Source organism: Alexandromys fortis, unplaced genomic scaffold, assembly GCF_014885135.2.
Source record: "Alexandromys fortis isolate MF-2015 unplaced genomic scaffold, M_Fortis_MF-2015_v1.1 scaffold_172, whole genome shotgun sequence".
NCBI lineage: Eukaryota > Metazoa > Chordata > Mammalia > Rodentia > Cricetidae > Alexandromys > Alexandromys fortis.
The window spans coordinates 323,705-346,656 of NW_026068061.1; the positions used below are offsets into that span (position 1 = coordinate 323,705).

Here is a 22,952-nt window from a genome sequence, read left to right on the forward strand (position 1 = left end):
TGCGTGCATGCAAGCTTGTTCTCTTGGCTGCTTGCTTGGGCTCAGCTCGATTTCTCCTCTCTTCCAGGACTGTCTGCCTAGGGAATGGTGTTGCCCACAGTGGGCTGGGTCACTTACGCTAAGACACGCCACACATACACATCTAACCTAACCCAGACCATCCCCCACTGAGGGTCTTCCCAGGTGATTGCAGGTGATGTCCAGAGACTAAAAGTTTGATAACAATCACTCAATTATTTGAAGCAAGGTAAGTGACTACCTGTCTGCACAGTTCCAACTAGGGGTTTACTGGCCGTGCTGATTTTGGTTACTTAACAATCTCACCAGTAATGCCTGAGGGCTGCAGAGCTGTCTTGCCAAACCTGTTACTGCCTGTTTCGATTACAGCCATTCTAAAGAGACAGAAGTCATGCCTCATTCTGATGTGAGTTAGCCTGAAGAGTCATGGTAATGACCATCTTCTGATGCCCTTTCTGGTGGTCTGTATATCTTGTCTGAGGAGATATCTACTCAAATCCTTTATTCTTAATTGTTGCTTTTATAAGTTATTGAGGTGTGTTCTTTATGCATTATAGATTCAAATAAGAAGTAATGACTTATTCGCTGCTGATCCATCTCTCCAGACCCAGGCCTAGTTTTATGTGTCACAGATTTAAGACCTCTGGTGACAGACAGGTCAGGTAGGGTCCTGGGCTCCAGCCAGCGTTTGTCTCCAGGTCCTCAGTGCTCGACCTAGGGCTCCCCCTGGCGGCCAGAGGCTGTCATCGCCCGTCGCTCTCCGGGTCCCTTCGGCGGCCCCGAGGCGGCCGGTAGGGAGTGCGCAGGCGCGGTCCGACGTGGCCTGGGCCTGGCTGGGGCCGGAGGGTGTCAGGCCTGTGCCCGCGCTCTCAGTGGGCTGTCGGGCTCGGAGCGGACCGCTGGCGTCCGGTGCTCCTTCTGGAAGGTCAGAGTGGGCCAAAGCTCAGCTCGGCGCGGGTGTGGTGACGCGTGGGCGGGGCCGGCCACAGAGGGCGTCACGCGGGGCTTTGTGAGTCTGGACTAACCCGGGCTACGCCGCAGGCTGTGGGGGCTGCGGCCCGCGCCACGCCGGCATCTTGCAGGGAAGCCCTTCTAACCGGAGAAGTTTCCAGAAGTCCTGCAGAGGGTATTCCTGCTAGTTCTGAAGGAGCCTTCGCCCTCCCGTGCAGTGCTGGCCCCGGGAACGGCTCTCAGGTCCCAGATCCTCCCGCCCCAGGACGCCGCGCATCCCTGGTGCGGGTCTTCCCATCCCTGGTCCCCGCGCATCCCCCGGTCCTGGTTCTCCAGTCTCGGAGTCCCCGGTCATCCATGGTGTGGGGCCTCCCATCCCTGATCCTTGCGTGTTCCCGGCGTGATTTCTCCCATACCTGTCCCTGCTCATCCCTAGTGTGCCTCCTCCACGGTTCTCTCTCCAAACCCCACTGACTTTCTTTCTAGCTCCCCAGAGCCTAGAGCTTGCCCAAAGTTGGGCAGCTAGCTCCTAGGAGCAACAGCACTGGAGATGAACGGCGTGGGGGGGGGGGGGGGTTGCTCATTGGAACACACTGGTTACTGGCGTCCAGCGTCTCCGAGGACCCCTGCGGCCTAACTTCGTATCTGGAAAAAGTTTTCTCTGGGAATGCGCACGGTCTTGTGACGCTGCGTTATTTATTGCGTTAGTGTACGGCTGGCTCCGTTATTCCCATGGTTGTGATATTTCTTGACGATCCTTGAGGCTTGCTGTGTTGTATTATATATACATTAACGATCTTGCCTTCTAATTTTTATTAGATAAATTTTGTCTCGGTAAAATGACCCTCGGATATCTAAGAAGTTAGCAACTGTCTTAAAGTTTACTGAAGCGATTAGGCGAATAATAGGGCCGTAGAAGAATGCTCCCAGTTCCGAGGGACTTACTCTTAGTTCGTGCTCTTTCCTGATTGTCTTCATTGATGGCTGTGAAGGACTTGTTTGAAACTGGAAACTTACGTACAAATGTGGATTGTGGTTTGCTGCCCATGCATGGTGCTTTCTGAAACACACAGTTCCCTAGCAAGCCAGGATTGGCTAGGATGGTACAGGAGTCGACTAGACGCCCACCCCGAGTATCAGTCCCCCATGATCTCTGCCGGGATAGGAGTAAGTGATGTAGTTTTGGGATCTCAGTTCTGTCTCCCGACAACAGCAGATCATGGACTAGTTATTGTACACAGCACTGAGACTGGGTCTCAGCTCTCTTCATTTTCTTTAAATGTCATATAGCTGGGGTGATGAGTAAGTTAGTTAGCTTTATTTCATCATTCCATATTTTATTTTATTTTTTTTTAAAAAATCAGGCAATGGAGCTCAGTAGGCAACAGGTACTTCACTTGCAGAGGACCCAAGTTCAGTTCCTAGGGCTATAACCGCCTCTAATTCCAGCCTCAGGGGATCCAGTGCCTCTGGGTACCTACACTCAGGTGCACACACCTGCCCCCTCCACATGTGCATAATTAAAAATAATAACATCTTTAAAAGATCAAAATAGTTCAAAAGTCAGACTGCACTATGATTTTGTGCCCTAGAAATGTCTACGTGTAATTTATCAGTATATAATTTAAATGACGAACCCTTCCCATGCCCCCTCTTTTGTAGCAGACCAGGCATGCTGGCCTTAGAACTAACTTCTCTTGCTATTTCCCTTAAGCACCATTGTTTGCTATGTTTTCTGTCATGGAATGGCGCCGAGTTTCCGAGGATTTTGAAACAGAATTTTACTTCTGCTGGTGCAAAATGAACCACATACACACACATATGAGTGTTCATATAGCTATATTTGAAGAAGGTGACTCTTAAATCTTTTATTAGAATGTTTAAGTGGGCTGAAGAGATGAGTCAGTGGGTAAAGAGCTAAGCCTGAGGACCTGAGTTCAGATCCCCCCCAAAACCTGTAATCCCAGCCCTCCTACTGAGAGATAGAAGGGAGAGACAAGAGACTTTCCAGAAGCTAGCCTTGTCTGTGGAGCAGGGGATGGGAGTGAGGGAGGCAAAAGACCCTGTCTTAGACCAGGTAGAAGACCAGGATATACACACACCCAGCATTGTCCTCTGACCTCCCCAGGCCTGGGCACGTCAACATTTCACACTCAGATTTGTTCACGTACAGATAAGAAGAAATAAATGTTTAAAAGTTAAAAGTCCACCATTTTTTTTTTTTTATCATCAAGCTAATGGAGTGTTTGATTACTTCAGACTGGCCTTCCAAAGACCTTTCTGGTTCCAGACTTTGAGAATAGAAGCATATGAAATCCTTAACAACTTTTCAAACTTCTCAAGACATATAGTAGACAGTTTTCCTCTGTTTAGTTCTCTGTTTTAGGGGGTGGTGGTGGGGCACGCCTTTAATCCCAGCACTCGGGAGGCAGAGGCAGGCGTATCTCTGTGAGTTCCGAGGCCAGCCTGGTCTACAGAGCTAGTTCCAGGACAGGCTCCAAAGCCACAGAGAAACCCTGTCTCGAAAAAAAAAAAATAGTTCTCTGTTTTATTCTAAGCACACGGGCCCAGCCAGCTGCCCAGAAACCACACGCAGCCCAACCCAGCCAGCCACACATGTGGCCCAGCACTATGTAGATGACTTTGCTAGAAGTTTGTACATTTCAGAGTCCATGCCTCCTTGTGCCCTAGAAAAATGAACTATAGAACGTTTGTCCTGTGGCTTCTGGGAGGAGACAGTGGCTGGGGACTGTGGATACCTGTGGTATTGCGAAGAAGACGGCGGGGTGGGATTCCAGGAGAAGTGCTGGGTTCAGTTCATTAGTAACACCGGGGTAGGGCAAATAGAGGTTTGTATATGGCCACTTGTATGTGATAGTTCCTGAACTGGGGGCTGAGTGTGTTCTGTCCACTATCATGAAGCTGCTGTGACTGGACCAGCTATTGGCCTGTCTGTTCTTCACTTCTGAGAAGTCCAACTACTGAAGTCTGTGGCCCCTTCATTGTGTAGACAGCTATGGAAATACTCTTCTGCCCCTTGACTTTTTTTTTTCCTGTCCCGAGAAGCTGTAAGAGTCTAGAGTGCCCAGCACGTGTGGGCATTGAGCGTTTGCTGTGGGTTACGTTGGATTGGACATAGACTTTGAAGTATAGGATAGGCTGTCTTTGGAAGACAAAGCACAAAGGAGGAAAATACTCCACAACTCATTCTGATACATGGCGGAATAATACTTCATTGTATTAGATAAATAAAAGCTGTCATTGAAATTTCACCTCTTTCCTTTTACTTTGTTAGTGGTTCCCGGAAAATAAAAATTAATTTTGTGGACCGCAGTGTAATCCTCCCGGACAAGGCGGCTGTGGCAAGGCTTGTATTTATTCTGTAAAGTAAGTAACTCGCCGTTCACCACGTACATGAAAAATTAAATATCCTGTAAGCCAGCCCCTCTGCTTCCTTCGAGAGGCTGCTCGGTTGGGTTTCCTGACCCAGTTCTTGGTGTCTCCGTGGCTCTCAGCAGTGTGCTAACACTACTGCTTGTGCAGCCTTGGGCATTGCAGCTAAAGTCCCACTACAGAGGTTTTAGCGCCTTCATCCTGGCACACAAACTTTCCATCCACCCGTTTTCCTGTTCCCTCAGTACAGTTTGTTGCATCATTTTGCTAACGTCAAGATCCTCTATTTTCAATGTTAGACACCAAGAGAAGCTGAATATGCCCAGATTACTTTATGGGTTTTGTTTGGTATGTTTATCTGGAGTTAATAATTGTCTTGATTTTTATCTCTGATTTTTCATTTTTACTAATTAAATCCTGCATTCTCCCAGGGTTGTATAAATTTTCCTTAAAACCTAGAAACACACCAGAAATTGCGGGTTTTTATTTCCTGAATGCTTTCTGAAGTGTCTTCCAGTCTGGCTATGTCACTCTGGAAGTACCTTGGGAATTCTGTCTTCAGCCCTGGGATTCCACTAACTGTACTGTGCACAGAACTGTCCTGAGGTCTGCCTCACACCCCTCTCAGGCCCCCCAAGGCTGCTGTCGGCTCCTGGGATTTCTGCTTCCTCTTTTATCTGAGTTACTCTTGCTACTCTTTCCACCCGTCATTTTCTCTATTCTGCATTTCAGAGCGTTTTGTCCTTCACACGGGGCCTTTTAGACAAAGTTCTAATTTTATTGCAATTTCCTGTTCAGCCTTTTATTTCATTGCTATCCCTTCTGGACATTTTCTTGAACTTTATAAACATTTTCTCTACTGAATTTACTTTCCAGCTATGTGTGATCTCTAAAAGCTATTTTTTTGGGGGAGGGAGGGGTGTCCTTTTGGGCACATGCTTATCTTTTATCTTACAGATTTTTTTTTCCCCTTGAGTCAGCTGTGGGCGGGGCTCTCCGTCTGGAGCCATCACCTTGTTTTTCTTTTGAGAAGGGATCTGGAATGCTCCTGGAGCTGACCAAGTAGACTTTTAGCCTGCCAGTGAGCCCCAGGGATCCACTTCCCCAGTCCAGGGGGTTAGTGTGTTGGGAAGAGGTCCCCTGGAGCCTGGAGCTAAACTCTGATCCATCTCTCTAGTCCTCTTTATGGTATTTTAGGATTGGGCACATTTATTTATCAACTATAAAGTTGATCCTGCGTGTTTTGTCTGAAGGATTGGGTGTGCAGTTGTGAACAGGCAGGCCCGTCCTTGAAATACATTCGTGTGGGAAAGAGGGCTATGTACGCAAAAAGCTAACTGGGTAATGGCTGGCGATGTTTCTTGTCTTTCAGAGATGGAGCGAGAGCCGGGAAATGGAGAACCTGCTGAGATTAAGATCATCAAGGAAGCTTACGAGAAGGCCTTTTTGTTTGTTAATAAAGGGCTGAGCACGGATGAGCTAGGGCAGAAGGAAGAAGCAAAGAACTACTACAAGCAAGGAATAGGACACCTGCTTAGGGGCATCAGTGTCGCGGCAGCAGAGCCGGGGCGCTCAGGCCCTGCATGGGAGTCCGCCAGACAGATGCAGCAGAAGATGAAAGAAACCCTTCAGAATGTCCGCACCAGGCTAGAGATCCTAGAGAAGGGCCTTGCCACATCTCTACGGAACGACCTTCAGGATGTGCCCAAGTTATACCCAGAGTTCCCTCCTAAAGATACATGCAAGAAGTCCCCAGAGCCAGATTCCATTAGTTCAGCCCCCCAGCCTGCTGAAGTAGATGGCAGTGTCTCTGGTGCAGGTGCCACAGGCGCCAGCCCAGGTGCTGCACCTTCTGCTGGGCCCTTACCTTCGCCCAGCTGTCCCGCTGAAGCACCCCCAGCCTACACCCCCCAGGCTGCTGAGGGTCACTACACTGTTTCCTACGGAACAGACTCCGGGGAGATCTCCTCAGTGGGAGAAGACTTCTATAGGAACCATTCCCAGCCTCCCCCTCTCGAGTCCTTGGGGCTCGATGCAGATGAGCTGATTTTGATACCAAACGGAGTGCAGATCTTTTTTGTAAACCCTGCGGGAGAGGTTAGTGCTCCGTCATACCCTGGGTACCTGCGCATCGTGAGGTTCTTGGATAATTCTCTGGATACGGTTCTGAACCGCCCTCCTGGGTTTCTCCAGGTAAGCTCTTAGAAGCAATGTGTGAGTGTAAGCCTGGAAATGGGTGGTGTACCTCATTTTCATTATTTGATGTTTGTAACACATCCAGAATAAGAGGAGAGTCTACAGAGTTCTAAATACATCCATGTTCGTGTGTCCTGGCGTTTCCTCTCTTTAAAGTTAAAAAATCTGGTTTTGGTTTTATTTTTGATTGATTTTAGGACCTAAGAAAGCTATGTTTTGTCTGAAGAAGAAATGCAGTTACTTGAATTTCGAAGGGAATTTATATGAATCATGCTAATATATGACCGTGAATATCCACAGACATTATCAAGACCCACCTGGGGGTCTGGACTAGCCTAGAACCACTCTGCCAGGGGCGGTTTTGCCCCTTGAGGGATCTTTTTTTGAAAGTGTCTGCAAGTGTTTTCATTACACTGAAGGTGATAGTTACCTGGTGAATAGAGCGGCCAGAGGAACTGCTCAGTGGTCACACAGCATAGCTCATCAGGAGGAAAATTATCCATCCCTAAACCTCAGTCAGGCGAGGCTGCAAAGCCCTGGCCTAAAGGGCTGAACTGCGGCTAGGATGGCCAGAATGGTTCCAGAGTAAAGACTGATGAGAAGCAAAATGTGTGTCAGGGCATCGCTGTGGGCTTAGTGGGGTCTGCTGGGGTCTGCTGCCGCCATCTGCTGGGAAAGGGCTGCGTGTAGGTGCTGGGAGATAGGCTCTTGAAAACTGGGACGTCGCCGTGTACATTCAGTGGGGTTGTGCTGAAGAGACATCACTGTTTAAACAAAGCGGTTGCCTGTGCCCAGAGTCAGATAAGATAATAGAACTAGGCACTGGCTGCCTGCTTTGCTCTTGTTCTTGTGGAAGCCAAGCTGAAAGTCGCTTAACAATGGTTGGAAGCTAATCAGAGATGTGGAAAACATTCTTGGGGCACAGTTGAAAGATTCATTACTAAACAAGAGGCATTGACTATTATCTTAAGAAGGAAGCCTTAGGGTTAACAAGAGCAGGCTCAAGACTGAGGTTAGGGGAGGGGCTGTAGAGAGTTTCTGCTGGTCTGGCCACAGTGTTGCATAGTCATGGGGCCTAAGAGCTCTCTGGGTCCTTGGCTCCAGAGGTGCAGGAAGAGAGCATCAGAAAGATGGCCGGACCTTGGCTGCTGGATCTCAGCTGAGAAGATGCTCCGGTTCCACCAGCAGTTTGTCTTTCTTACTTGATTCAGTTTGATTCTTAACATTTTACATACATTGCTTTTGGGTCCGAAATAAAAAGTAGAATTGCACCCCACGTTTCATTAATTGACTGTCATTCACATATTAGCTATTTGTAGCAGTGTTCTGAAGAGTTAATGAGTGTCTACTGAATATATTTATCCTAAAAAAAAAACAAAACCAACAAAAATCACAGCTATCAGTTAGAAATTAAGTAAAATCTCCTATACTATAAAAATCATTATTAATCTGTTTAGGACATGAGGGTAGAATTATGTTCAATAATCAGATTTTCTAATACACATTAGGTAAGTACCTACTGAGTTGTTGGGTTTTTGTTGTTTAAGTTTCTGAGTTCCCTGGTGTCACACCATACTTTAGAAAACACTGTAGTCAGCTTTGTTCTAATCTACCTGAATTTTACTATAGTCAAAATTGATGGATTCTGAGATAGAGAAGAAAATCCATTAAAAAATTTTGAAAATGTTTGCCAGGCCCTCGTCAGCCTTGAGCATGTAGTCTTTGCGCATTTATCTTCTGCTGGTCAGCAGGGGGCGATGTGTCCGAGATCCTTTTGTTTCAGTAGATTGATCAATGGAATGATCCCTCGATCCCTTGGGTTTCTTTATGGTGGATGGTGTTCTAAGGTTGGGACATTTATACTTCAGTTGCTAGAGAGTGAAATACATGACAGAGGAATACATTTAGGAATTCTGATTTGGATAGCCAGGATATGAACTTAAGTCTGAGTGCTGGGAAAAATTGACCTCCCTAGGTGGCACCTCAGTATCAGTATCATTTGGCTTTAGTCTCAGTCCCCAGTAGCATACAGTGTTCTGCTCTGTGTCTGTCACATCAGGTTCCCCGGACACTTGGCAAAGCAAAACCTAAACCATGTCTCTAACATAAAGAATGTGCTTAGATGCAAGCTGCACTTTGTGGTTGTCAGTGCTGAGAACTTAAGTGCCCCGGCTGTGCCTCCGCTTTTGTCGTTAAACGACTGTGGCAGACCATTTTCACAATGGAAATGACCTAATTGTTCACGGGGATTAATGAATGAAGAAATCGTGGTACATGTATGTGATCGGGAACTGTGCACACAAACTGGAGGCCATTCTGTTCAGTGAGAATAGCCAGACACAGAGAGCCAAGTGCCACCTGGTCTAAAGGCCGAGAGTGGAACAATGGCTACTGGGAGCCAAGGTGTGTGGGTGGGGTGAGAGGAGAAGGTTAATCGGTGGACACTGAGCAAGGAATGACCAGCTGTGCTTGTGGAGCATAAATACCATGCTTCAAGAAAAGATTTACATCTTCACTATAAAGAAATGATAGGTTTCTGAGGATGTAATATGTTTAACCAGAACATTACTGGTTACCCTGTTAATATGACAATTTTATCCTTTTGTTTGCCGGTTAACAGTGAAAAGGACCAGCCAGTTTGATAGGATGCTGTGAGGATTAAATGGATAGTAGCGTCAGTACTGTACTGGAAAGTCATTTCGTGCTGTAAAAGGAGCTAATTAGAATAATCAGCCCCCGGTTTGTATTAACCATCTTTTATCTAAAGCTAGCATCATCTTCAGTCAAACTCAGGAGCCCTAAGACCGCAGGAAGACTGTTAGCAGGGTGTTTACAGAGGTTTTTAATGCAGGAAGACCAAGGTAGAGGATGGTTTACTTATGCGGCTTGATGCTAAACTGCACCAAACCCTGACAGGTTTGCTTTTAATGTAGCACTTTCATGGCAGTCCCCTCACTGACGGCCTGTTCTCCCCATTTCTTTCAGGTGTGTGACTGGTTGTACCCTCTAGTTCCTGATAGATCTCCAGTTCTGAAGTGCACCGCGGGAGCCTACATGTTTCCAGACACCATGTTACAAGCCGCAGGGTGCTTCGTAGGGGTCGTTCTGTCATCCGAGCTCCCAGAAGAGGACAGAGAGCTGTTTGAGGATCTGCTGAGGCAGATGTCTGACCTTCGGCTCCAGGTAACCAGATTCCTAGGTAAACTGACTTAAGCATGCGCACCAAAGATGTACTTCCAAAGACCCGTAACAAGCTTCAGGGAGATGAGAGTTGTCTGCTGCCGGCTGTGCAGATTGTAGGCGCTGGAGTTAAATTCACTGTGTGGTAGCTGTTAGCCTAGCTGTTACCAGCCTGCTCTGTTTGTAATTTTCTCACTGTAACACGGGGTCAGTGGTAATGTCCACCTCACTGGGCAGTGGTGGGAACTGAAGCTCTCATTGACAGCTAGCAGGTGGTCATGCCCCGTGGATTGTGCCTGTTTCACCAGGGTTTACAGTGGTGTAAAACTCTGAATATAATTCCGCTTTAGTAGACTTGGACATATAAGGTGTGTAAATGGTATTTGAGAGAGATTTTGGTTGACACAATATTCTCATGGTGAATGAAGGCCAAATAAAACATGATACATGGTCCCAAGGAGTTAAGTATGAGTGGTAAAGTTTCTTTTCTAAAAATTATGAGTGTTGGCAGTTACTTGCAGATAAGCTCAGTTGACAGCATGGCAGTGTAATCTTTTGTTTTCCTGCAGTCACCAGGTATTGGGTTCTTTCATTAAACTGTTAAACTGTTAGTGGCAGTGTGCGATGAGCAGGGACAGGGGAAGCTAAGGATATAGCCAGGTAGTGTGTGTGTGTGTGTGTGTGTGAGCGTGTGTGTATAACATAACATACAGCCTCTGTGTAGATGTGTGTGTGTGCCCACGTGTGTGCATGTGAGTGTGTGCCTGTGTGTGTGCGTGTGTGCAGTAACTTAACAGTGGTGACATAACACACAGCCTCTGTGTAGTACATCACTGCCTGTGTGTCCACAGGAAGGCGTGTGTGGAGACTGGAATGTGGGCGAGTGGATCTGGCCACATCCAGCTTTACTGCTCACTTGCTGTATTAGTCACTTGCTGCTGCAACAAAACACCGGATAGAGGGACTCACGAAAGGGAAGGTTGATTTTGGCTCACGCTTGGAGGATACAACCTGTCACGGGGCTGCGCGTGGCAGCAGGAGCGCGAGGCAGCTGGTCCTGTATATCTACAGCCAGGAAGCAGAGGGAGATGAATGCCGGTGCTCAGACCCCTCTGCCCTTTTTATTCGGTCAGGGCCCCAGCTCAAGGGATGGCGCTGCCTAGAGTGGATCTTCCTGCCTCTGTTAGCGTGGTTCAATAATGCCTCCCATATGTGCCCAGAGATTGGCTCCCATGGTGCTTTAAATCCCATGACGCTGACAAGAGTAACCATCGTGCTCACTGTGGTCACGTGTAGGTGCTCACAGGCCTAGTGAAGGACACCTTTGCCCTCCCCTCTGTGGGCTCTCGCTGGCAGGCTTCAGGGAAGAACCTAAGGAGACTCCAGGGTTGCAGGATGCTGCTCTCTGTTATTTTGCTCTTCGGCTCTATTTTATTTTCGTTTCTGTGCTGTTGCAGAGTGTCAGCTGTCAGCTGAAAGTATTGGCTCTGATTTTTACATTTAAGCTTTTGCTCGCCCGGCAGAGTATGTGCCAGCACAATGCCTGTGGCTTCCAATGAGACACTTGACCCCTTCCAACAGTACAGTGCACTTATACATGAGCTTTGTTCACTCCTCGCCTTTGAATACATTCTCAACTTGCTGTATATCCTCAGGTTTATTATTGCATTAATTAAATCCCAAAGTAGTCGTATCCATTTCAAGGTAACTCACATGAACACCTGCTAATGATTGCTTTTATGCCTTTTCTTTTGAGCTTCCCTGTCAGCCATGTGCATAACCCAGCAAACCCCAGAGGGCTAATGTTTCGTAAGGAGGTGAAGCAGGGTGGACAGGGAAAGCCAGGTCTAGTTGTGGCTCAGAGGGCAGCGCACCTGTTCTCAAGGCTCAGGAGCGTGGATTCCAGACCTGCTAAAAGCATCTGTAATCCCAGCACAGCCCTGTCCAGCTAGGGAAGCAGAGGCAGGAAGATCTCCAGGAATCCAAGATGTACCTGGCCAAATGGCATGCAGGAGACCCTTTACAACGCCAGTGGTTTGACGATGATGACAACACCCAAGACTGTCCTGTGACTGTCACATGTACTTCATGGCATGAGCACACATGGCTGCACACACAAGGGAAACCAGCAACGGTAGTTATCTGTGCACTCAGACACTGGTGTTTGAACATGTGTGTCATGAGCACATGGTGTAGTGTACCCAGAGGAATGTCCTGCAAAGACCAGCTGAGCTAAGCCCAGTCCTTTATGCTCCAGGCAAACTGGAATAGAGCAGAAGGAGAAGATGAATTCCAGATCCCTGGGAGAGCAAGACACCCCTCTGAGCCACGGAAGGAAGCTTCTGGCACCGATATCAGGCAGTCGGGTTCTTCAGATTCTTCAATAGATCAAGGCAGCAAGGATGCACGCCATAAAGGAAAGCGTGGGAAAAAGGCAAGTTAAAGAGTCAGTGGAGTGTGCTCCCAGTCTGACGGCCGTCCGCCACAACAGCATGTCACAGACTGTCAGTCCCAAGCAGGGCTACCTAGCATTTCTGCTCACACTGCTTTAAGACTTTGTGTCTCCTTCAGTATTTCAAAAGCTTTTTATTTTTACACTAAGGACCACATACTTTTTTTTTTAATGCTTCCTCTGCTTGTTGGCTAAGAGCTTGCTCTGGATTTGTGCTCCTTCCCCTAATAAATAATAAATAAATGGAGAATGGATTTTCTGTGAAATTGTGAAGAAGAAATCATTCTGCTTTTGCTCTTGTAAAACATATCTTAATTATTCTATGTATTATTTCTTGTTGATAATTTCAAATTAAATTTTATCATATAGATTATATATCATATGTATGGAAAAGCTTAGCCCTAATATTTCTTAATATTTGCGGAACTGAACACTGCCTTGTGACTTCAGGCATCCACTGGATCCCATGCAGACAGGGGAGCTACATACTCCTTTCCTCACGGACTGGGCAAGAGTGGGTGGGTGGCCAGTTTTTTTTTTTTTAATATATATATCTTAACAATGTGATAGTCAAGAAATTATATTTCAGAATATTGTAGTTTACATTCATTTTGTTTTGGATGGTGGTAAGCACACTGTGTACTATCTATTCCTCTACACCCATTTTTACTATTGGGTCATTAATCTTTTTCTGCTCAGTCTCCAGGAGTTTTTATATGTTGGAGACATTGGCCCCAGTGATACAGATTTTCTTTGGGTTTTACTGACAGGTAGCTCTTCTCCCATAAAGAAGAGTTGTTTTGTTTTGGGGAGTTGTTTGTGTGTGTGTGTGTGTGTGTGTGTGTGTGTGTGTGTGTGTTTATAAATTCCACAATCCTCTTATCTTTTTTAAAGCCACGTTCTTTGTAATCCGTTGGGCACGAAAAATCTTTGTTCTTTCCAGCTATTTTATAACACTCTGAGGTCTGTGGTTATCCTGCTTCTGGGTTCTTAGAATAGATGAACTTGGCCTTGAGTTTGGGTGTTGGCCAAACCCTTTGATGCTGTCTGTGAAGAGCTGGTGTACTGGTGTTTCCATTTAAGTGGGATGGCAGGTCATTGTGTAGCTCGATATTCAGGTGTCAAATTGAACATTTTCTTCTACCAAAGCTGGTTCACTTAGATACATCCTTCCTTACTGGCGGAGTCATCTAATCTTTCATCCTGACAGTACCGTAGCCGTGCAACTTTGAGGGGTGATGGCCGTGTGACACAGGTCACGAGCTGGTGGGAGGAGGACATGGCTAGCTTGACTCTGATTTAGTAGGTGCTGTGTTGGAGTTGTATTTCTACCTAGAGCTCATCAGTGGGAGCTTTTTAAAGACCAGAGCCTTTCCAGTTTTGTGGCAATTCTGGTTTTCTCTTTTTTGTTTTTATTAACAAGGTGGATGCTTTCCCTCGCCTCAGCTAGTGTTTGTTGACAGTCTGTTATGTAACGCTCTCCTTTCTTTCCTTTGTACTTCACTAATCTTTACATTTCGAACCATTTTTACTGTTTAGACTAAAGATACTCCAAGCGAAGAAGTTAATTTGAGTCAGATTGTGCCCTGTGAGCCAAGTTCAGAAGAAAAGTCGAAAGAACTGCCTGAATGGAGCGAGAAAGTGGCCCACAACATTCTGTCAGGTACCCAGAGCTGTTCGTCAGCCCCCAAGGTGTCAAACCTTGAACCAATAAAAGTGTTGCTTATAGATTTTTATATATTAAATAACAGATTAGAAATACTGACTGACAGGTGGAAGGGCGGGGCTTCCGAGAAGGCAGCACATTGCTGTGTAAGAGTGCGTTCTTCCAGGGATCCCTCAGCTATCAAAAAGATGTGAGCACAAATCATGTCCTGTCTCGTGTGTTCTCATCCTTTCTCCCCTTCCCCCAGTGTCATGTTCTGGGGTTCATGCCCTCTAAGATCCCCATGTTGAAGCAGCAATCCCCAAAATCACAAAATAGAAGGTGAGGTCTTTGAACAGCCACTGGGTTGTGAGGGAGGAGCCTTTGTGATCGAGATTGGTTCTTCATTCAAGGGGCCCTGGAGGCTGCCCTGCTTCCAGTGCCGTCAGGAGTGCCTCGACAGCACCCCAGTCCTGGCTTTCCAAGAAGCAAATCTCTGCTGCTTATCAACTGCAATTTTGCAGTGTTTGTTACAGCAGCAAAGTCTAAGATGCTTCCTTCCCAAGAGAGTGAAAACTTTCTCATTCATCTTTAAAAGTGTAGTAGCTTTCTGCTGCTACAGCTAGAGACCTCTGTAAAGCAAAAAAGTTGTCTTGTGGCTCAGGAGGCAGCAGTCCCTGGGTGGGTACTCTCTCATAAGACTGCCAGAACAGGAGAAGATGAGAAACGGGGAGCAGCAGCCGCAGGGCCTAGGGCCCTATACTTCCCTTTGAGGTAATAATGCTTGACCTAAGGGTCTGTCTGTTAGGTCCACAGTATCTCCCACCAGCACCTTGACCTCACGCAGCCTTGAGGTCACAGAGAACTGTCCTGCATTCACACAACTAATAATTTGATGGGCTTCAGGATGATGGTGCTTAGTAGGTATGCGGTTGGCATGCCCATGGCCCATGTAGGATCTACTACTGAACCTTGTTTTATGCTCGTGTTATTAGAGGATTTAAAGACATAACTAGCCATAATTGCTGCAATTTTAAATTTCCCTTGAACAAGGTGCTTCCTGGGTGAGCTGGGGTTTAGTCAAAGGTGCTGAATTTACTGGCAAAGCCATCCAAAAAGGGGCTTCTAAACTCCGAGAGCGCATCCAACCAGAGGAAAAACCGGTGGAAGTGAGCCCAGCTGTCACCAAGGGCCTCTACATAGCGAAGCAGGCAACTGGAGGGGCAGCGAAAGTCAGCCAGTTCCTGGGTAAGTGCCTGCGCTTCCTCTGGGCTGGGTACAGAGGCTCTATTGCTCCATAGGGAAAGAGTAAGATGACGTTGGCTCCCCTCCCCCACCGTTACACTTGCAGCCCAGCAGTGCATCCACCTGTCTGTCTCCCCAGGTGACACTTTAGCATCACAGCCCCAAGATTTGTTTTTATAGAGTCACACCAGTCTTCAGTGGATTTCCCTTAAATTCAGTAAAAATGGAAGTGGGTGGTTTTCTTTCTAACAGAAGTCTGTCCGAGAGGCAGGGTTTCCAGAGAGATAGCAACAGCTGACAGAGACAGTAGCAGCCACGCAGAAAAGCAGTTGGGGATGGTCCTTTGAGAACTTTGCGTGAGGCAGGTGGTAACAAGAGAGCAGTTCCTCTGAGCCTTTTGTCTGTGGTTGTGTTAGTTGATGGCGTCTGCACAGTAGCAAATTGCGTTGGCAAAGAGCTCGCTCCGCATGTCAAGAAGCATGGAAGCAAACTCCTTCCAGAATCTCTTAAGAGAGACAAAGATGGGAAGTCCACTCTGGATGGTGCCATGGTTGTGGCCGCGAGTAGCGTTCAAGGTAACAAACGGCCCTGGGTTTGTTTTGTTATTTTGTTTTTATTTTTGTTGTGTTCCTGGAAGGGCATTGAGCTACCTGAGACACTCAGGCAGGCTGTGTACCTTAGGTGAGACTGACTTTTAAATACCTTTACAGGATTTTCAACTGTCTGGCAGGGCTTGGAGTGTGCAGCTAAATGCATCGTCAGCAATGTGTCTGCAGAAACCGTACAAACCGTCAGATACAAGTAAGTGCGGCTTCATTTTAGAGATAAATAAGTCTCCTGTATCATCAGCTCAATCCATGATGCTTAAGATTTATGTCCTTACTTAAATTTCTGGTTTTTTTTTTTTTTTTTTTTTTTTTTTTTTTTTGAGACAGGGTTTCTCTGTGGTTTTAGAGCCTGTCCTGGAACTAGCTCTTGTAGACCAGGCTGGTCTCGAACTCACAGAGATCCGCCTGCCTCTGCCTCCCGAGTGCTGGGATTAAAGGTGTGCGCCACCACCGTCCGGCTTATGTCCTTACTTAAATTTCTGATGAGCGTACTTTTTACTCACCGTTTCCTAAATAGGGAAGAATGTTAATCTGCTGCTGATTGAACTCCTGTGGCTTTGATTTATGCTGCTAATTTTTATAAATGTTCATTAATGCAAAGAATGTGTTTAATTTTGACTACATAATTTTGACGGAAGTGTGTGCTTGAAGGAAAAGATAAAGACTTGATTGGATTGGAGGCCCCGCATTAGCATTGCCGTGACTACCGAGTCATGGTTCCCACTGCACATTTATATTGAACTAGAGACACCGTCTGTTTCGCACGGTCAGTAGACAGGACAGAGATAGATTTGCACAGCTTATCTGATAGTTGGTGGCATGATCTCCTCCTTTGCCTTTGAGATCCCTGGAGAGAATTGACTTCAGTGTGCCCTGCTTAGCTGCTGTTAGATTCCCCGACCCCTTCACCTTAGCAGGTGACCTAAAGCTTGCGTCCAACTCATAGCCAGTGTCTTTATCACAGGAGGCCCCTCAGATCTGTGTCCAGTTATTGACTGGTGAAACACAGTGGGAACAGCACAGGGAAGCACAGGAAGGCAGAGCTCTTTACTCCAGAACTCCACCCTGTGTGCAGGCAGCAAGGTACTCAGCCAGGGGCCGGGCACCAGGAGGACAGGCGTGCCAAAGAGGAGAAGAAAGAGGGCCTGTGGCCTTATTGAGGTCCATAGGCCTTTGGGGCAGAGGTGGGATAGGCTGGCTGCTTTAGAGAAACCGTGAAAGGGGAAGTCACTCACAGGACTGTGGTGTCAGCATTGGGTTTTGTAGTGGTCAGCACTTGTGTAGTCGAGGGAAAGCAGTTAAGCCAGTGAGAGGAATGAGTCAACTGTGCCCCCAAACAAGCTACATAACGGCTACTAGTTTAAACTAGGCCAAAGGTGGCAGGATATACCTGGTTCCAAATACTCCTGAGAAACAAATACTTTTTAGCAGTGTTATTAAAGAATAAATTTAAGTTGCTGGCTTTTGGGTGTCTTCTTTGTTTACATTAGACCCTCTGACTTAGGACATCTTTAGAGTCACTTTATTGTCCTTCAGTTGTGGTGTTTGTCCATGAAGTGTAACTGAAATGCTCATTTACTAAAAAGTAAAAATAAATACATAAATAGAAATTATCCAGATGCATGCATTTGAAGAGTTTTGAGCAGTACATTTGGAGTTGAAGTGCAATAAAGGGCTGAGTGGTTAATTACCTAGGAAGAGAGGAATAGGCATCTATTAGGGGAATTGTGGGTAAGGGCTATTAGAGCCAATAAATGAGGACATATTAAAAATTAAACACAGCAAGTGAAAGCCCCATAGTTCCTTACTTAGGAATTTTCTAAGTGATTTCAAATATATATCTTTATGAACTTGAAGTGCAGAGGCAGGGAGAGTTGGCCTTGGTCTTATGATCATAGTATCTGATGTCATTTCCTGACTCCCAGGTGGGTGAGTTTCCCACAGTGTAGCAGTTCTCGCAGTCTGAAGAACAAGTCAAGAGACCAAGACACTCATTTAACACATCAAGGACGGTGTAGCTTTTAGAAGTGCATTGCACACAGAAATATCCTGTTCCGTGAGGTATCTGACTGCTGAGCAGGAGTGAGTGTTCCAGCTATTCGGAGATGGGTATTTATGCTTCTGATGATTTCCTGCTCTTGAAGACAGCACCATTTCTGTGTGGCCCCCACGGTGATGGAAAGTGTCCTCCAGGAAATGTTCTACTGTCCTTTCATCTTCTCAGACTTGGCTTTAAAGACTTCCTGGTTATCATTGCCAGAGGGTATGGTCATTTTTCCTTGCTGAAGTCCACACTTCATTCTTTTATTGAGTCATAGCTGGTGGGTCCGCTGAGAACTCCCTCGGCTGTGGTGTTTGAGTCTTAGCTGGTGGGTCCACTGAGAACTCCCTCAGCTGTGGTGTTTGAGTCTTAGCTGGTGGGTCCGCTGAGAACTCCCTCAGCTGTGGTGTTTGAGTCTTAGCTGGTGGATCCGCTGAGAACTCCCTCGGCTGTGGTGTGTCTTCTACAAGGCAGCCAACCCTTTGCGGTGCTGAGGGTCGCAGAAAGCAGTTACAGGAAACTTTTCTGCTGTGCCTAATAAGGAAGTCCACATTCCAGGGTGATTGTGAGATAAGATTTGACTGACTGTGGGTTCTATTGTTTGTAGTTACTAATTCCCTGCTGAGGAAAGGTTGGGGGAGCCATCTAAGCCACAGTAAGCTGTTTGGACTGACAGCAATGGGTTGGAAAAGCCAGGGTGTTGCAAGTCTGTTCTGGTCAGGCGGGCTGGCAGTAGATTCCTTAAAGCAAAAAGCAGATCAGTGTTTGTATAAAATGTCAAGGGCTGGCCCTCAGTGCCAAGCGGCCACCTGCGCTCGGTGCTGCACAACGGAAAAAGATAACTGACTCCTGGCCTCCTCACACTGGCACACACACAAATAAATGAATAAATGTATTAAGTCCAGAGGTGACAGCTCTCTCCGTGAGATTTCCCTTGTAGGGGATTTGAACCTTGGCTTTGGTTGTTGTATAGGCGGGGCTTTGTGGATCAGCAAAGCTTTAAAAGTCTGTCACCAGGGTAAGGGTAAAATTGCAGAGGGGAGGAGTATTGTGGTGTCCTTGTAGTGTTCAGATTAGTTCCTCAGAGCTGCAGTGTTAAGGACTTACTAGCACTGTCAATATTAAGTACTTGTGTATACTTTTATAATTTTTTATGTATTTTACTATGCATTTTTCATTGCTCTATATTAATTGTGCACAATAGTAAATTTCATTATTACATATCCATGTATGTAAATGATGCACATCTATATTGCCCTTTCTGTCCCCCTTTTCTTCTCTCATATCCCGAATAGACTCTACTTTTTACTCTCGAATTTTCCACCCACCTCAGATTTCATGTCTAAGAGAAACAATCCGGCAGTGGTCTGTGTGACAGCAGCTTCTCTCACTGAACATGGTTCTGCTCACTTCCCTTCTAATGACAGCGTTTCACCTCCTTGTTGCTGAGCTAGCTGGATCGTGTGCATAGCTCACTGGTTTTCTTTATCCATTCAGCCAGTGATGCTCACCTAGGTGATTCTGTCACTTGATTACTGCAGAAAGCAGTGATCAACATGGGTGTGCAGTTGACTGTACGGTGACCTGTTGCATGCTGGGTGAAGAATCTGAGACAAGTCAGGCATAATGGTACCTGCCTGTAATGCCAACAATGGAAGGCAGAGGCAAGAGGGTTGAGCTTGCAGTAAGCTTGGTACATGCAGGAAGGAGGGCTGGGGAGGAGGAGTTGGGGGAGATAACACCATAAGTGATCATATCATTCATTCATGAAACACTTACTGGATGCCAGACGCTCAGAAGCATAGGGTACATTTATGAACAAAGCAAAGATTTCCCTCTGTAGTGGGGTTTATATTTAGTGAGATAAACAAAGATGTTAACAGTTGCCATTAATACATCCTGTATAGACAACGGTGAGCTATCGAGGAAGAAAGGGCAGTCAGATAGAATTGGTTGTCAGTGAGGCAGGGTGCATGGGCCATCTAAGCAGGTTAGAACTAAGAAAGTAGCAGGGACTGCTCAAGGCGCGTGAGGCATCAAGTCGTGACATGTCTGGACGGACAGACAGAACAGCAGAGGTCCAGGGCTTCTGTGTATTTTGCAGGTTCTAAAGACAGCAGATGGCCAGTGAGTTGGCAGTGGAGTGGTGTGCCAGGAGAATGTCACAGGATCTCTGCTTAAAGGCAAACCAAACGCTTGTGGGTTAAGGAGCATTTGTGATGCTTGAGGTTCAGTGTTCCTTAGATGCTCGTGAGTTAAAGGGCATTTGTGATACCTGAGGTTCCGTGTGCTGTAGATAGATGCTCATGGTTTAAGGGCATTTGTGATGCCGAAGGTTAGTTGTCCTGTAGATGCTGGATTAAGGAGCATCTACATTTGTTACTTTGAGAAGTGAAGTAGAGATTTAAACAAATGACTAACAATGTTTATTTTAATTTATGTTTAGGGATTTTTTCACCAATTTTTTTATTACCGTTGTAGCTAGTCTTTTATCTTCACACACACTTTTTTTTTTTTTTTTGCTAAAAGGGCAGCTTTGTAATTGGTTTTTATTCTCTCCCATGTCTTTACTTATTAACTAAATTGAAACCGTTTTCAGTTTTGCTTTCAAGAATGGCACAGAAGACATATAACTCAATCGCTCCTGATTTCAGGAGAATGTTTTCAAAAATATTATGCCATTCTTGCCCTTTTTGTTTTTCCAAAGGTATGGGCACAATGCAGGAGAAGCTACACACAATGCGGTGGACTCCGCTATCAACGTTGGCCTCACCGCCTACAATATCGACAACATTGGTATCAAAGCCATGGTGAAGAGAACCGCAAAGCAGACGGGGCACAGGCTCCTTGAGGACTACCAGATCATTAACAGCTCTCAGAAGGAAAGCCAGGGAGGAGCAAGCGCAGATGTGGGCGGAAACACAGAAAAGCAGGAGGAGGAAGAGGAGGAGAAAGGAGCAAAGAAGAAAGATAAATAACAAGAGTTCTGGGAGTGACCTACACCAAAGCCTTACCAGATGGAGTGTGGGAGACAGCAGACGTGGATTCTCCACACAAGGAGCAGGGTTTTCTGTGTGTTCATTCCTACAAAATGACTGTCAGAAACTTGGGGCATGTATCCACTCACAAGAAAAATAATCAGTACTCTTACATCTGGCCTCTAGAAATATGCAGTTTATAGTCTCAGTGAGTTTATTTTCCCTTAAATGTGGCTCAAATATTTTTGCAGTTAAAATAAAGCTTATAATATATGTTACTTAAACCTAATGTCAATCTATTTTTATATGTGCTGCTTTCAGAAAGCAACGTAGGAAACTATACAAGTGATGTTCACAGCCACATGAATTCTCTTATGCTGGGAATGAGTGACCTAACGTCAGTGCCTCTTTTCTGCACTAATTGTGGACCTTTGAGATACCCAGCAGAATTTTCAGCATATAAAGCTAAATAAAACCATGATCTTAAAGCGTGTTCTCAGATAACATTTTAGAAGTCTTTCTTACACAGGAAGGAGCCTGACCGTGAAGTGCCATGCAGTTCTGCAATGTTATCTCTTATCTGCTAGACCTCCTCTCTGCTAGGAACCAAAATGGCCTTTTGATTTAACCCGAAGAAAAGGTTTCTTCAAGTCTTTAGGATTGAGAGTATGCAATTTTTTGAGAGAATGATTTGTATTAATTCTTTGAGGATTTTGTACATGGATGAAACTGTTTTGATTATATTCTCCCCTAACTCCTCCTAGGCCCACCCTCACCCCTCCTCCCAACTTCACACTCTTCTGTTTTAAATAACCCACCTAGTAGTCTGGTCTGTGCTGCCCATGTGCCCATGGGGGTGGGGCCATGCACTGGAGCATCTGCCAGGGACCATACCCCTAAAGAAAACCGACTCTCCCTCCCCAGAAGCCATTAACTGTCAATAGCTCCTCAGCTCGGGCTGGGGGTTTGTGAGACCTTGCCCGTTCCATGCTGGGGTGTTAGGTGGTTTATGTTGTGGAGGCAGCCCCAGTGGTGAGTGTCGGAGCCCTGTCGTATCCAGCTGTCGTTCAGCCAGTCTTCCTGGACTTCTGACTCTTATGGTGTTTGCACCCCCTCTTCGCCCATGTTCCCGAGCCTTGGGAGGGGGTGTGGTATGTTAAAGTATGATTAATATTCTATTAAATTTTGAAGTCATTGTCAGTGGCTTTAAGAAATCATGTTTCCATATCTGCTTCTGTAAATTTTTCCTAAATTTGCAGACAGTAAAACATAAACATTGCACTTACTGATAGTAATATGTTTCACTCAGTCATTAGAGTTTATACTAAAAGCCAGTAAGTGATTTAAACCTATTCCTATCAAGGTAAAGAATATGGAATCCTTTGGTGGGTAGTTCCCGCTTCAGCGGAAGGCAGGATAGACATTTGATGATATTCTTTAAGCTACAAATATGTAATTAAATACCCCATGGCTATTTTATTATTTTGTTGACTTTTAAAGGTTGATATTGGTTTATATAGTTATGTCTACTATAATCATTTCTGAACCTGTAGTTGACTACCTTTAGATTTCATTAATTGGTTAATGAATGTGCTTTGAGAATAAAATGATCTCTAAATGGCTGGGCCTCAGAATATTTATTGGGCTCGTATTTCAGGAATTCAGAACAGATGGTTTTTTTTTTTTTCTCATGGGCTGTAGTGGTTGTTGAAATGGATTGTTAAACACTGTCCCATCAGTCTCTGCATTTGTTTCAGAAACAGAACGGCAAGTATTAGGGCCTTGGCTTAAAGCCACCTTAGACCAGAGACATGCAAGTGCGGTCCACTGACCAGATCCAATTGGCCACTTGTTTCCAAAAATAAATTTTTACTGGGGCAGTTACACTCATTTGTCTGCACATTTGCTATGGCTGCTTTTCTCAATGCACCAGCTGTCGTAAGAACATAGGGCCCCGAACTGAAAGTACTGACCCCTTTACAGACAGTGTGCCGACCTCCTGACTTAGACTGAAGATGACTTCATCTCCACAGGGTTGCAGCAAACCACACCTCAGACTTGTGACTCTGCTCACCAGACTTTACCGTTCAAGATCTTTAAGGAGGCTGGTTGTGCAGGCATAATTAAATTGTTGGCCATTGCAGATTGACTCAGTCCCAGTCTTGTATTTATTCCCTGTAAGGCTGAGCACTCAAAGGACAGGGCCAGAAGTCCCAGCTTTCTCACTACATGCCTAGGTATGACA

General features: G+C 45.8%; 1 protein-coding gene across 3 annotated transcripts; it reads left to right on the plus strand.

Moving 5' to 3' along the window:
• The first annotated feature begins 786 nt into the window (after positions 1-786).
• Positions 787-22,329, plus strand: Spart (spartin). 3 transcript variants are annotated; one of them, XM_050120232.1, is made up of 10 exons: positions 787-943; positions 4,265-4,356; positions 5,735-6,555; positions 9,544-9,741; positions 11,996-12,172; positions 13,730-13,853; positions 14,889-15,083; positions 15,497-15,655; positions 15,791-15,881; positions 20,437-22,329. In XM_050120232.1, the coding sequence occupies exons 3-10, from the start codon at positions 5,737-5,739 to the stop codon at positions 20,705-20,707; spliced, it is 2,034 nt and encodes a 677-aa protein (XP_049976189.1). In that variant the 5' UTR covers positions 787-943; positions 4,265-4,356; positions 5,735-5,736; the 3' UTR covers positions 20,708-22,329. The 3 variants fall into 3 exon arrangements, with proteins under 3 accessions (XP_049976189.1, XP_049976191.1, XP_049976190.1); XM_050120233.1 differs by lacking the exon at positions 787-943 and adding an exon at positions 989-1,251; XM_050120234.1 differs by lacking the exon at positions 11,996-12,172.
• The last annotated feature ends 623 nt before the right edge of the window (positions 22,330-22,952 follow it).

Coding starts and splice junctions, on each gene's coding strand:
- Spart (XM_050120232.1), top strand. CDS start 5,737: ATGGAGCGAGAGCCGGGAAATGGAGAACCTGCTGAGATTAAGATCATC. Junction 9,742..11,995: donor TGTCTGACCTTCGGCTCCAG/GTAACCAGATTC, acceptor TTTATGCTCCAG/GCAAACTGGAATAGAGCAGA. Junction 13,854..14,888: donor GGCCCACAACATTCTGTCAG/GTACCCAGAGCT, acceptor CCCTTGAACAAG/GTGCTTCCTGGGTGAGCTGG.